Source organism: Ipomoea nil, unplaced genomic scaffold (assembly GCF_001879475.1).
Source record: "Ipomoea nil cultivar Tokyo-kokei standard unplaced genomic scaffold, Asagao_1.1 scaffold1262, whole genome shotgun sequence".
Lineage (NCBI taxonomy): Eukaryota > Viridiplantae > Streptophyta > Magnoliopsida > Solanales > Convolvulaceae > Ipomoea > Ipomoea nil.
Genome location: NW_017617690.1, coordinates 880,740 through 896,089, shown reverse-complemented (window position 1 = coordinate 896,089; position 15,350 = coordinate 880,740). Strand labels below are relative to the sequence as shown.

The window sequence follows — 15,350 nt, the reverse complement described above, 5'->3', positions numbered from 1 at the left end:
ATTAATTTAAGTGGGACCAAAGTTGAGGAGTTACCTGATTCAATGTGCTCTTTGGATAACTTGAAAATTCTAGACCTTGAAGGATGTGAGTGTCTTTCTAGACTTCCTGAAGGGATTGGAAATTTGCATCACCTGAGCACGATTTATTTAAGATTCAGCAAAGTTGAGGAGTTACCTGATTCAATTTGCTCTTTGAATAACTTGGAAATTCTAGACCTTGAAGGATGTGAGTGTCTTTCTAGACTTCCCGAAGAGATTGGAAATTTGCGTCACCTAAGCAAGATTGATTTAAGTCGGAGCAAAGTTGAGGAGTTACCTGATTCAATTTGCACTTTGGATAACTTGAAAACTCTAAATCTTGCAGGATGTATGTGTCTTTCCAGACTTCCTGAAGGGATTGGAAATTTGCATCACCTGAGCACGATTTATTTAAGATACAGCAAAGTTGAGGAGTTACCTGATTCAATTTGCTCTTTGAATAACTTGGAAATTCTAGACCTTGAAGGATGTGAGTGTCTTTCTAGACTTCCTGAAGGGATTGGAAATTTGCGTCACCTAAGAGAGATTGATTTAAGTCGTAGCAAAGTTGAGGAGTTGCCTGATTCAATTTACTCTTTGAATAACTTGGAAATTCTAGACCTTGAAGGATGTGAGTGTTGTTCTAGACTTCCTGAAGGGATTGGAAATTTGCATAAGTTAAGATTGATTGATTTAAGTCATAGCAAAGTTGAGGAATTGCCTGATTCAATTTGCTCTTTGGATAACTTGAAAATTCTAGACCTTGAAGGATGTAAGTGTCTTTCCAGACTTCCTAAAGGGATTGGAAATTTGCGTCACCTAAGCAAGATTAATTTAAGTGGGACCAAAGTTGAGGAGTTACCTGATTCAATGTGCTCTTTGAATAACTTGGAAATTCTAGATCTTAAACTATGTCAGTGTCTTTCTAGACTTCCTGAAGGGATTGAAAATTTGCATAAGTTAAGATTAATTGATTTAAGAGGGTGCAAAGTAGAAGTGTTGCCTGATTCAATTTACTCTTTGAAGAACTTGGCAATTCGACAAGGCAACCTGATTTGAAGATTGGCAAATTGGAAAATCAGTAAACTTGAGGATCACATTATTGTTTAGGGTGGGGATGTTGCATGCCTGCCTCGGGCTGAAGGTATGTTGAAGGTAATAAGTCATCATCTGCAGCTTTGTACAATTGTACGTAGTTGAAGTGTTTGAGTGAGTGTTGTGAGTAACTCCAAGGGGATAGATCGATGGGGAAGTTGAAGTAATTAAGTAACACCAAGGGAAGGGGAGGTGTGAATTACCATTGAATTGAATAATCCAATCCAATCTTCTAAAAGTTGTAGTATTACATACAACTCACTCCATCTTTGTTTGAGGAGGCGGCAAAGACCACTGCCACTAAAGGCACCGGCGGTGCTGCTGCTACTTCATGCCCAGATATGATGCAAACTTCCACTGTATGAATCATTATATTGTTTCCTGTACACATTCATTTCTTCATCATTAAGTTTATGCACTTCACTCATTTCTCTCACTTCTGCTCTGCATTCATGAATCTTGTTTATCGTATAATTATATATTTATATATATATTTTTAAAACAATTATATATTTATATAAATCATTTACAAATATTATATATATATTTTTATAATTTCACACATTATATAATTTATATTCCATGATCATATATTTATATGATTCATGACGATGTAACTAATTTATTAATTTATTAATAGACAGTTAATGAACTAGCTAGTATAATATGTATACCATAATATATAAACAATTATAAATTGAGTTATGTATAATTGCTTCATTCCTGGTATGCTTTCCATATATAATGAACCAGCTAGTATGAAAAAAACTTTGGATGTTAACACAAATTAAACTAATCAAAATTGCATACTTATATTTAAGTGCATGTCAACACAAACGGATTTCTGATTGTTTGTAATTATATATAAGTTGGGAACAGTTGACATACCATTGAGGATTGGTGCTTTATCCTCTAAGTACTGTACCAGTAATGGATAACACTGTCGAGGTTGGCGAAATCACACTGTCGGAACCACCTGATTCCGTGCGAGGAAGTCAGGTAAAACCAGCATTTGAATATGCGCAAACTCCTTGTTGAGGCCCTGCAAAACAGAGAAATAATGGTAAAATTTGTTTTATATTTGCAATACTGTAGGAGTTAACACAGAGAAGAATAGGTTTACTGTAGCATTTGAAATAATTTATTGCAAGTATGGAATATTGCAAGTTTGCCATATTTTTTCAATTCTTATCCTTTTCAAGGATTTCGGTGTTGACATCAAGGAGATAGAAGGAAAGCCGAGCTTTCTACCTGTATTTAGATCTCGAAGCTGTGTTGAGATGGGACCGAAGCAGTACATGGAGGATGAACACATTCGAATAGATAATGTAGGTGAGTATTTGGGAGAATCTGCCAGTTTCGGGGTTCTCCAGGACCTTTCTATGGGGTGTGTATCTTAGATAGATGCTTCTAACTTTTAGTGTTGGTGTAGTTTAATGTGTCCCTCTTCTCTCCTTGCTCAATCTCAATGGATTAGTTAATCAGTAAATGTGATTCGCATAATACATCTTCTGTAGAGTAAAATGGTGCTATCTGAGATTCCAAAGGGCATTGGGAGACTGGCATATGAATGCTCCAAAGGGCTCCGCCTGCCCCTTGAGTGCAGAGCCGGAGATGCAAGAGATTATATTGACAGATGACGATGAGTTCCTAATCATGGGGTGCGATGGTCTTTGGGATGTGATGAGTAGCCAGTGTGCTGTGACAATGGCCAGGAAGGAATTGATGATGCACAATGACCCCGAGAGGTGTTCAAGAGAGCTAGTTAGAGAAGCCCTCAAGCGCAACACTTGTGACAACTTGACAGTAATCGTGGTTTGTTTCTCCCCGATCCTCCGCCTCAGATAGAAACGCCTCAAACACGAGTCAGGCCGAGCGCATCAACATAACGGAAAGATCCATCTTCTAAAAGGCGTATTAGAAAGCAATGTAACGTTTATCCGTTACTATTATTATAATATTAGGATAAGTTATGATAATATTCAGTATTTGATGTGTGGTGCAACACTAATAACCTAATAGCTAGACTACCATTATGATTAGGAGTCTGGTTAGGGTTTAGGAGACCTAAAGACAATCAACCACAATGATGGCCCGTGGTTATATAAGGTCACTAATCCTCTTACTGCTCACATGACATACCTCATACACCATCTAGAGAGAGCTGAGTAAAGTGAGAGACAAAATACTCGTTATCTCTGCAGCAGTCCGGATCGCTCAACCGTATCAAGAACTATGGCTGGAGGTTAGTCGATCCTATTATCACATATTATAGTGATGCATGTGATATTGTAGTCTAACAGTTGGTATCAGCCGCCATAAATAATCTCTGCCTGGTTTTTTTCGTTTAATTGCATATAATATTTGCATATGTTGTATACATATTTGTATAATTAAATTACATATGGTGAATATTCTTTGGTTCGCAATTAAATTGTCTGGGCTGCTGGAAATTTGGTTTATTCCGCATTAAGAAATTAAAAAAAAAAAACAAAAAACAAATTCAAATTGGATGATTTTTCCTCTGCTTCGCCGGTTTTTATTTGGAATTCCGGTCGCCGGCGGCCGTTGTTGTCGGAGGAGACGACTGATTTAGATCAAAGTCGTTCTCCCTTTAGCTACCTTCAACAATGGCATTCCGGTGCAGTAGGCAGGGCGACGGTGATGCGAAGGTTTCGCAGCACGGCAGTAGGCTGGGCGGCAGAGGTGGAGCTGGGTTCTCTCAGTTCCGTCATTGCTATCTTCTCCTCTCTCCAGGCAACATCGGTGACCGCTGCACCTTCGTCCTCCATTGTCGGCGCTGCTGCTGCGCTCCGTTACTGTCTTCATCTCACGAAGAAGATGATGATGATATGTTAATGGGCCAGGTCTGGCCCAATTTGGGCTAGACCTGGGCTCATTAAGAAAAAAAAATTATAATTTTTTTTTTAACTGGGCCTGTTATGGTTTTGGGCCAAACCTGAATTGATATTTGGACTACATCAATTTATCCAGATTAACATCTTCATCATATTTGGACTTCTTCTAATTAAATTATCCAATTGATTTTTTTTATTAAGTCTATTATTAAATTATTATTCAACTTTGAATAATTATTCACTTTTAATTTTTCAGTTGAATTTTAATTTAATAATGTTTTTCAGTTTAAATTATATTGAGTGTTGCAATTTAATTGTGGAGTATTTTGTGAGTAATGTGCATAATCTGAGCATGCTATTTATCTCTTTATTGCAATAATTATTTGACTGTTATAATTATGCCTGTAGAAAAGCATGTTCATTAAGAAAATTTAGAGCCTTTTAGGTCTAAATTATATGTTATGCATGATTTAGTGCCTTTTAGGTGAATTAGTGCCTTTCAGGTTAGATTATGCATATTATTACTCAATCTTCAGTTATTACTCCACTCGTGTTTTATAAAGTTCCTAAAGCACATAAAGTACATAAACAATTCGTAGTTTACCCTATTCAAAGCCTTATCCATAGGTGAAACTACACTCTTTAGATCTCTCAAACGATTTTACTTCAAAAATGAGAACACATGAATTAGGGAAGTTTCTTGGGGAGGAATACTAGATCTATGGCCCTGGCTTAAAAGCCTTGTTGCTACTAGTCCCCTTGCGACACTACTCTGTCTAAGGAGTTGGTTTTTAACCGAGCTTCATCTCGACTAACTTTCCTGGGAGTATACCTAAGAATTGTCTATCATATTTTGGTTTAATCTGTTTGTTTATTAGGCTTTCTTTCCAATGTGATTATGTTCTTTGGTTAATTAAAGAGTAGCCACAGCATCTTTAATTTTTCCAAAATTATTACATATTAAGTTTTACTCACATAAAGTTAATGCAAGAATATTGTAATTCACTCTGCGTGATATGGCAAAATTTAGCCCACATGCAATTTTGTTATATTTGTAGGGTTAATTAGGATGAAATACCATGCTATGGTCATAATTTGCCCACAGGGATTATGTATCGGCATATAGTTTTGGTAGTTTTGTCATTAAGGGTGGAAAAATTAAAACCGCACCCATTCCGTTTCCACCATTCAGTTTTGGTAAATTCATTATGCGTAAAAATTTAGCCCACAGGCAATTTTTATGGCATCCGAATTTATTTTTTTGCATAATTTTACATTGGTAATATTATGTACTTCAGTATCTCTCTCTAATTTTGTGCCTCGAAAATATTCTAACCAAGCTTTCCATTTTCTTTTACAGCCACTCTTCCAATCACTCAATCAATAACAATTGATATTCCTATCCTCAATTATGATAATTACAAAGAGTGGAAAGACGTTGTTCTATTGAATTTAGGAATATTGGGGTTTGATTATGCTCTTCGCAATGAGAAGCCTGCTGAGCTTACTGCGCAAAGCACTGAGGAACAAAAAACGCTATACGAGCGATGGGCAACAGCTAATCGCTTGGGCGTATTCCTCATTAAGTCCAAAATTGCCAGAGAAATTCGTGGTCCCGTCGATGATATTGAGGACATTGAGCCATTACTCAAGGCCATCGATGATCAATTTGTTGACGCGAACAAATCTCTGGCAAGTACCCTGATAATGCAGTTTATCAATATGCGTCTTTCCACTGTCAAGGGAACGCGGAAACACATCATACAGCTCAGGGACATTGCGGCTCAATTGAAGAAGCTGAAGATTATTCTTCCAGATGCCTTTGTGGTGCACTTTGCACTAAATACCCTATCTCAGGACTATAATGCATTTAAAATTTCCTATAATACACATAAGGATGAATGGTCTATCAATCAATTGATTACCATGTGTACTCAAGAGGAAACACGACTTTTAACTGAGCTTGGGGAAAGTGCTTTAATGGCCACAACAAGGCCTAAAAGAATGTCTGGAAAGCCTAAGGGACTTACCATGGCTGCTAAGGGGAAACTAACCCCTAAAGCAGACATTAAGAAGATACAAAAGTGTTTCTTTTGCAAAAAGAAGGGACACATGAAGAAAGATTGTATCAAGTTTCAGAAATGAATGTCCCAAAAAGGTAACATTTCATCTTCTTTCGTTTGTTTCGAATCTAACATGTCAGAAGTTAATACTAATTCCTGGTGGGTTGACTCTGGTTCAACAATCCACATTACAAACTCTTTGCAGGATATGACAAAACTGAGACAGCCAATGGGAACTGAGTGTAGCATCTTCTCTGGAAACAAGATTGCATCACCAGTAGAAGCTGTCGGAGTTTGCAATTTAGTTTTGGACAATAGTTTTGTTTTGACATTAGAAAAGACATTTTACGTTCCTAGTTTTTCTAGGAACTTAGTTTCAGTATCTAGACTTGTACCCTTCGGATATTCTTTTGAATTTAATGCCAATGATTTCAAGTTATTTCGTTATTCTACTTGTGTTGGTACTGGTACAATGTCTGATGGTCTTTTCCGTCTTAAATTAAAGAATGATTCAATTTACAATTCTTTACATATTCAAAACGGCACCAAACGGTGTAGTATTAACGACAATTTCTCAATGTTGTGGCATCGGAGATTAGGTCATATCTCCCTTGAGCGTATTAAAAAGTTGGTAAAGGATGGAGTACTTTCTACTCTAGACTATACTGACTTTGTGACTTGCATTGACTGCATTAAGGGTAAGCAGACAAACAAGTCAAAGAAAGGTGCCAATAGAAGTTCAACGTTGTTGGAAATTATTCATACTGACATATGTTGTCCTGATATGACAATACCTGGTCAGAAATATTTCATCACCTTTATTGATGACTTCTCAAGATTTTCCTATGTGTATTTACTTCATCATAAACATGAAGCATTGGATGCCTTTAAATCATTTAAAGCTGAAGTTGAAAACCAATGTAACACGAAAATACACATAGTTAGGTCTGATAGGGGTGGTGAATACTATGGTAGATATACTGAGAATGGACAAGCACCTGGTCCCTTTGCTAAGTTTCTTCAAGAGCATGGGATTGTTGCCCAATACACCATGCCTGGTTCTCCGGACCAAAATGGTGTAGCTGAAAGAAGAAACTGGACCCTTTTGGATATGGTGCGGAGTATGCTTAGCAACTCTAAGCTTCCTAAGTCGTTGTGGGATGAAGCACTTAAGACGACAACGTATATATTAAACCGTGTTCCAACCAAGGCTGTCCCTAAGACACCCTTTGAGTTATTCAAAGGTTGGAAACCGAGTTTGCAACATATGCGTGTTTGGGGATGTCCGTCTGAGGTGAGGATATATAACCCACACGAGAAGAAACTTGACCCAAGGACGATTAGTGCTTTCTTTATTGGATATGCACAGTCCTCTAAGGGTTATAGGTTCTATTGTCCATCTCATACTACTAGGATAGTGGAATCAAGGAATGCTAAATTTCTTGAAGATGACTCGATTAGTGGGAGTGATCGGTTTAAAGACTTAGTTCCTTCCTTCGATCATACTGACTCTCGACCTTCTACGTCATCTGGTGGGGTTGTACTTATCCGCAGTGCTCCTTTAGTTCTGCCTGCAGATATACCACCTACCGTTGAGATTCCACAAACTGTTGAGGATCAGCCATTGGAAGAACCAGTTCAGGACTTACAGCAACTGCCTGAACTAGATTTCGAACCAATGGTTGAACCAACTCAGGATATACAGCAAGATTCTGAGCCGATGCAGACTGAACCAATTCAAGAACTGCCACCAGTTCCTGAAGAGGTAGTTGCCCCGCAGCCTGTACAAGGTGATGAGGGTCCAACTTTAAGACGGTCTACTCGGATAAGGCGATCAGTAGTTCCTAGTTATTATGTTTCGTATCTACAAGAATCTGACATAGGGGCTGAAATGATCCTGAAACATTCTCTCAAGCCACAAATTGTGCACAGTCTGACTTATGGTTAGAAGCCATGAAAGATGAAATGAATTCCATGAAGGACAATGGAGTTTGGGATCTTGTTGAGTTGCCTAATGGGGCCAAGGCCATTGGCTGTAAATGGGTTTTTAAGACTAAAAGAAACTCATTAGGCAACATTGAGAGATACAAGGCCCGACTTGTTGCCAAGGGATTTACTCAAAAAGAAGGAATCGATTACAAGGAGACATTTTCTCCTGTATCAAAGAAAGATTCACTTCGGGTCATTCTGGCATTAGTTGCACATTTTAATCTTGAGTTGCAACAAATGGATGTGAAAACCGCTTTCCTAAATGGTGATCTAGAAGAGGAGGTTTATATGAAACAACCTGAAGGTTTCTCTTCTAGGGGTGGTGAGCATTTAGTATGTAAGCTTAAGAAATCCATATACGGTTTAAAACAAGCTTCCCGTCAATGGTACATCAAGTTCGATGGGGTAATTTCTTCATTTGGTTTTATTGAAAATCCCTCAGATAACTGTATATACCAAAAGGTGAGTGGGAATAAAATTTGCTTTCTTGTTTTATATGTGGATGACATCTTACTTGCCACCAATGATAAGGGGATGCTTCGTGATGTGAAACAATTTCTTTCTAAGAACTTTGATATGAAGGATATGGGTGATGCCTCTTATGTTATTAGCATTAAAATTCAGAGAGATAGGTCCCGGGGTATACTGGGTTTATCTCAAGAAACCTATATAAACAAAGTTTTAGAGAGATTTCATATGCAAAGTTGTTCACCAAACGCTGCTCCCATATCTAAGGGGGATAGATTCAGTTTGGACCAATGTCCGAAAAATGATTTGGAGAAGGAATCCATGGAGAACACCCCTTATGCTGCAGCAGTTGGATGTCTTGGATATATTCAAGTCTGTACGAGGCCGGATATTGCTTTTGCGGTTGGAATGCTAGGGCGTTACCAGCACAATCCGGGGTTAGACCATTGGAGAGTTGTAAATAAGGTTCTAAGGTATCTCAAAGGAACCAAAGGTTACAAGCTTGGGTTTAAGCAGACGGACAATTTAGATCTTGTCGGTTATTCAGACGCGGACTTTGCTGGCTGTGTTGATTCTCGAAAATCAACTTCTGGGTGTGTCTTCATTATGGCCGGTGGGGCTATCTCATGGAGAAGTGTTAAACAGTCCTTAATAGCTACTTCTACCATGGAAGCCGAGTTCGTTTCCTGTTTCGAGGCTACTTCACAGGGTGTTTGGCTAAAGAATTTTATCTCTGGGCTTAGAATTATGGATTCTATATCTAAGTCATTGAAAGTCTACTGTGACAACTCAGCTGCAGTCTTCTTAGCTAAGAACGACAAAAGTGGAAGTCGAGCTAAGCACATCGACATCAAGTTCTTAGCAATTAGGGAGCGTGTCAAAAATAAAGTTGTATTCATTGAACACATTCATACTGAGTTGATGTTAGCAGATCCCTTGACTAAAGGCATGCCACCATTTAAGTTCAAGGATCTGATTCAGAAAATGGGACTTTCGCCCAATTTGTAATTTGTATATATACATTCAGTTTTAATAAAATTCTTTGGCATTCAGACGTTTTCTCAATTAAGTGTGTACACCTTCATTTACTTTATATTGATGAGAAAATGTACTTCAGGGACTTGGAATAAACATAGGGTTTATTTCGTTGGGTTTTGTTTCCTAATTAAGTGCTCAATGGCAGTTTGCATTTGATCATAATGGATACTACTCGCGCTAATGAGAACATATCATTATGGTTGGTGTTTTTCTGTTATTGAGTGGTAGTGCTTGCACCAAGTGGGAGAATGTAACGTTTATCCGTTACTATTATTATAACATTAGGATAAGTTATGATAATATTCAGTATTTGATGTGTGGTGCAACACTAATAACCTAATAGCTAGACTACCATTATGATTAGGAGTCTGGTTAGGGTTTAGGAGACCTAAAGACAATCAACCACAATGATGGCCAGTGGTTATATAAGGTCACTAGTCCTCTCACTGCTCACATGACATACCTCATACACCATCTAGAGAGAGCTGAGTAAAGTGAGAGACAAAATACTCGTTATCTCTGCAGCAGTCCGGATCGCTCAACCGTATCAAGAACTATGGTTGGAGGTTAGTCGATCCTATTATCACATATTATAGTGATGCATGTGATATTGTAGTCTTACAAGCAATTCATGACAGCGCTTTGGAAAAAGCGGAAGAAAGCCAGCAAAGGCCACTGCCATGTAACATAGATCAGATCCCCGATCAATGGAGGTTTTCACCCCCTATGAGGCACCCGCGGTAATGCTGCCATGATGCAAAGTTCCACTGTATGATTGTTTAAGTAGCTTCCTGTATTGGGATTTCTTGTATCTATTTAATCAATTTGTTATTTTTCTTCTTTATGTACAAATTCATAAACATATAATTTCTTCATCAGTTATGCAGTTCAGTTCACTGATTTGTCTCACTTCTAATCTGCATGAATCTGGTATAATTCTAGTAGATTGTAAATTGTAACTTGAGAGGTAATCTTCAGCATGATCTTATTTGCTAGTTTAAAATTTTAAAATATTTGTTATTGGGAGTTTAAACTCATATATGCTGTTATAAATAAATTAATGGTGGACATTATTTGTAACGGCCGTATTCATTCATCTTTATGTTTGCTATTTATTATGCCTTTTCTATTGTATATATATGTGTGTGTATCCTTGGATTATTGAGAGAAGATGAATAAGATCACGCCCTTGCATTATTGCTTTGTCTCTTACTTTTTCTCTATGCAATTTTTCTTTGGTCTATAGTATACAAGTTAATGGGCGTTTTTATTACAACACGTTATCAACACGCTCTTTCGGTGAACGGTATGCTATATATCTCATTTTTCCTACAAATAATTTATATGTGCAGATTCGTCCTTAATTCAATATATGCTTCGTATGATCGTAATAAATTAAAGAATCTATCTTTATTTTAACATATGCATATATATTCTCAATATTCCTATCTTTTCTTATATATATATTCCCTAAACATATGAATGCAACGGAGCAGTAGTTTTGTGTGTATGAATCCATGTTCGTATAGGCTTTGAGGTCGTATAGGTGTTACAAGTATACTTATTCAGAAGTTCTTGTAAGTTTGCAATGATAAGTTGCTTAAAATTTATGCATGTTGTTTGATAATTTCTTGTTGTGTTTGTCTCATCTAAGGATTAGGAATATGAGTTTGTCTCATATAAGGAATATGAGTGAAAGGGAGATTATATGCCTATAAATATATTGAATGTATCTCATCACCTGGATCACCATCACGAATAATAAGAGAATACTTTCACTCCCGTGGATGTAGGCACATTGCCGAACCACGTAAATCTTGTCTTCTTTACTTTCAGCCATTATTATTTTTCTTGTTCTTGTTAATCTCAACAAATTGGTATCAGAGCACTGTTGAGATGACCAGTTCAAGTACAAAATTTGATGGTACAGGGAATTTTGGGTTATGGCAATCTAGGGTAAAGGATTTGTTGGCACAACAGGGTCTTCTGAAAACTTTGAAGGCGGAAAAACCAGCTAATCTGGAAGAGGATGATTGGGAAGATTTGAAAGAGCGTGCGGCAGGAACCATTTGGTTATGCCTAGACGATGGAATTGTGTATCACGTTATGGACCTGGAAGCCCCAAAAGAAATTTAGGATAAATTGGAAAATCAGTTCATGGAAAAATCTCTAACGAACAAATTGTATCTAAAGCAATGACTTTATGGGCTTAAGATGCAGGAGGGTTCGGACTTGGTGCATCATATTAATGTCTTCAACCAGATAATCTCAGATCTGGCCAGGCTTGATGTCAAGATTGAAGATGAAGACAAGGCGATGATCTTGCTATGTTCATTACCTTTTTCCTTTGAACATCTGATGACTACTCTAACATACGGGAAAAGCACAATGAAATACAGCGAGATCTCTGTGGCCCTGCAGGCTCATAATAAGTGCATGCAGAGTGTAGGAGATGGATCGTCTGTCGGTGAAAGTTTGTATGCTAAAGAGGGTCAGGATCGTGGAAGGAAGCAAGAGAAGGGTAATTCTGGGAGGAGAAACTCTAGGTCTAAGTCCAGAAATAGCAGGAAAATCCGGTGCTACAAGTGTAATGAGATTGGGCACACAAAGAGAGATTGTCCAAAGTTGAAAAAACAACAAGAGGCGGCGAACGTGGTGCATGCTGATGACTCAGATTATAGTGATGTTCTAGCAGTTTCATCGAGTAAGTTGTCAGATGCATGGATTCTAGACTCAGGATGCTCTTATCATATTACACCTAACAGGGAGTGGTTCACAAACTACAAGTCAGGTACTTTCGGTTCTGTTTTTCTGGGTGATGATAGATGTCATAATATCATAGGTATTGGTGATGTTAACATCCAGATGTATGATGGTATAGTCAGAATTTTGCATGATGTCAGACATATACCGGGATTAACTAAGAACCTGATTTCTCTTGGCAGTTTGCATGCTAATGGTTTTATTCATAAGTTTGAGAGTGATAAGGAAACCATTAAAATTAGTAAGGGTGCTTTAACTGTGATGAAAGGAAAAAGGACCACAGGAAACATTTATAGATTGTTGGGTAGTACTGTTGTAGGTGGAGCACATTCTGTTGAGTTTAGTGATGATACTACTAGGTTGTGGCATTTACGTTTGGGTCACCTTGGTGAACGTGGTTTGTCTAATTTGCACAAAAGAAATTTGTTAAAAGGAGTTAAATGTTGTAAGCTAGATTTCTGTGAGTTCTGTGTCCTTGGGAAACAGACTAGAGTCAGTTTTTCTACTAGGCAGCTGTAACACCCCGTGTTACGGCCTTTAATCCTGGATTAATTATTTAATTAATCCCGCTAATAATAATTAAATATGATTAATTATGTTAAGTTCCCCTTTAATTAATTAATAGGGTCCACCGTAAACCATGGACCCTTGCCTAAAATTAGAGGCTTAAGCCTATTAGGAATAAGGATAGTAAACCTTTTACTATTCAAATCCTAATTAGGAATCCTAGATCTAGTTATGTATTAGGAATAAAGGAAGTAGGCCTTTTACTATTCAGATTGTGATTAGGATCCGCTTTAATTAATATGGACCCTTATCCCTAAAGCAAGTCCCTGAATCCTATAAGGAATAGAATTAGTAAACCCATACCATTCAGGCCCTAATTAGGAGTCTTAAATGTATAAATAGGGAACTTAGGAGACACCCGGAACCCTCCCACACGCCTAGACGCCCCATCACCCCAGGAGAGCTCCAAGAATTCTCTTAGAAGAAATCAAGAAAGCAAGAAAGCTTAAAGAAAGATCCTTCATAGCCAAGGAATTAATTAAGGCTAAGAGGTAACCCATGTCTCAACAAAACCTATTTTCATAGCTATGATTTCCCCTTAGGGTTTCCCCCATATTGTTGTAAATGGCGATTGATGATGATTATTATTGATGTCGATATAATGATTCCATGAGGAATCTTGATAATCTTGATATTGGGAGTTTCTTGATAATTATGATATTCTTGATGATTAATTGGGGTTTTGATGATTACGTGTTGTTCTTGATGATTATGATGTTTTGATGATTAATTGGTATCCTTGATGACTATGTGTTGTTCCTACCGAATCTTGCAATAAGAAGACGAATTGTATTCTTCTTGATATAAAAGTGATTAGAACCCTAGGTTGTATCGTATGATATTATTCTTGGATTATCGGGTGGGGAAATCGCATGTTTGGGTGTTGATTATGATTAGAAAAGCATGATAGGTTATGTGCCGTTCGTTTACCGTATTTGATCCGTTAATTGTCTATGTGTTGTTGTTAATTACGTTGAAAAGTGTCTAAGCATGGTTTCGGGTTCCACATCGGTTCCCGGGGCGAAAAGTGATGAAAAGAGTAAGTGGGGGTAGGTGGGGGTAGGGGACCCGCCACCTACCCGCGGCGTTCACGGGCAGCTCCGGCAGCGGGCAGCCGGCGGGTGGGCAGCTGCCCGCCGGGCACCCGCTGCCCGGAACAGCGTTACCGGCGGGCAGCCGGCGGGTGGACCCCCCACCCACCGGCTACCCGCTGGAATCTTCCCCCCTCGGGACCCCGGCTTCCCCGTTTGATGTTTCCCCGATCCCTGTGGTGTCCCAACGGACCCCGTTTGTCGTGCCTATGTCTAGTTTGATATTTCGGGTACCGTCCGTAGGTTTATGAGTCTATTATATTGCATGCTAGTTGAATTGGTATCCCGTTGACCTAGGTGGAAGAAGTATGAACCCCTTAGGACTATTCTTAGTACGTGATGGATCACGCATAAGGTTGTTATACGCTTTATCCCCCTTCCCAATGTGTAATGTGGGCTGCATGTGCTTGCTATGTGTTATGTGTGCGTTTTACCCCAATTCGGTTGCGATCGGATTGGTTATCCTGAGCTGCGGTTCAGAAGCCGGCTATGGTCAGATGGGAATTCCTGGCTGTAGTCGGATGACGGTATCCTGGGCTGCGGTCCAGAAGCTGGTTGTAGTCAGATGGGAATTCCTGGCTGCAATCAGGTGACATCTTTCCTGAGCTGCGGTTCAGAGGCTGGCTGTAGTCAGATGGGAATTCCTGGCTACAGTCAGACGACATACTCTCTTGGGTTGCGGTCCACTGTTTGGTTGCGATCAAACATTATGATGAGCTGCGGTTCATCGGTCGGTTGCGATCGACCCCTCCGTGTTGCGATACGGGGCAGGGTGCTGCGGGGCCGTGTCAGAGCTATATGCGCTGACCCTCATGTATGGGCATGCGATTGGTCCTGTGGCGCCAACAAAGTGTGTTATGTGTTGTGATATGGATGAGTTGTGATTATGAGTGTCTTGGGGAATGTGACTATGGGATTTATATTGGGGATTATTCATGTTGGGTTATGATCATTGTTTATGCTTTGCCTTATTTGCCTTATCTGTTATGAACTGCTTATGACTGTTATAACTGTTGCTTGTGTCTGGCCTTATCTGTCGAGTCATCCCCGGTTTTAAAGCTAGAGTTCGTAGGATATATCTTCATGCTCAAAATGGTTTTTGTATATCTATATATATATTGTTATACGTATTGTATTTCAACGCGTTGGAATGGGTTACCAGCATCTCTCGCTGAACAGATATATTTGGCTTCCAGGCACAGAGGATTAGAGCACTGGAGCGCGCTAGAATTGGAGCGTAGAAGTAGTATAGTTTCCCTTTCGGCCTGCGTGCCATGTTATGCATTCATGTTTTCGGAGGATAGTAGTTAGACAGCCTGTGCACCTGGGTTCTCTAGCCCCGGTGTGGCATAGCACCCCGTACACTTATGTTACGCTCTGGGATTTAATGAGATGTTACC

At 38.9% G+C, this 15,350-nt stretch overlaps 1 protein-coding gene, 1 long non-coding RNA gene and 1 pseudogene across 6 annotated transcripts in view; 2 read left to right on the top strand and 1 right to left on the bottom strand.

Annotated features, from left to right (window-relative positions):
- The window catches only part of LOC109184440, a 96,390-nt pseudogene that overhangs the window by 2,523 nt on the left and 78,517 nt on the right, over nt 1–15,350 (top strand).
- Nucleotides 12–836, bottom strand: LOC109184483. 2 transcript variants are annotated; one of them, XR_002054787.1, is made up of 3 exons: nt 640–836; nt 274–357; nt 12–132 (listed from the first exon to the last, which is right to left on the bottom strand). It is a non-coding gene; the product is annotated as an uncharacterized LOC109184483 (long non-coding RNA). The 2 variants fall into 2 exon arrangements; XR_002054786.1 differs by lacking the exon at nt 640–836 and adding an exon at nt 458–551 and having other exon boundaries at nt 274–316.
- LOC109184475 (probable protein phosphatase 2C 27) overlaps nt 1,021–15,350 on the top strand; it is a 25,574-nt gene continuing 11,244 nt past the window's right edge. Inside the window, exons 1-3 of one of the 4 annotated variants that reach the window (XM_019334480.1) lie at nt 1,023–1,173; nt 2,316–2,500; nt 2,631–3,101. In XM_019334480.1, the coding sequence (XP_019190025.1) occupies nt 1,165–1,173; nt 2,316–2,500; nt 2,631–2,961 (525 nt within the window). In that variant the 5' untranslated portion in view covers nt 1,023–1,164 and the 3' untranslated portion in view covers nt 2,962–3,101. Of the gene's footprint in view, nt 1,473–1,891; nt 2,113–2,315; nt 2,501–2,630; nt 3,102–13,118; nt 13,122–15,350 lie in introns of those variants that run through there. The other 3 variants (XM_019334479.1, XM_019334478.1, XR_002054778.1) reach the window with 3 other exon arrangements.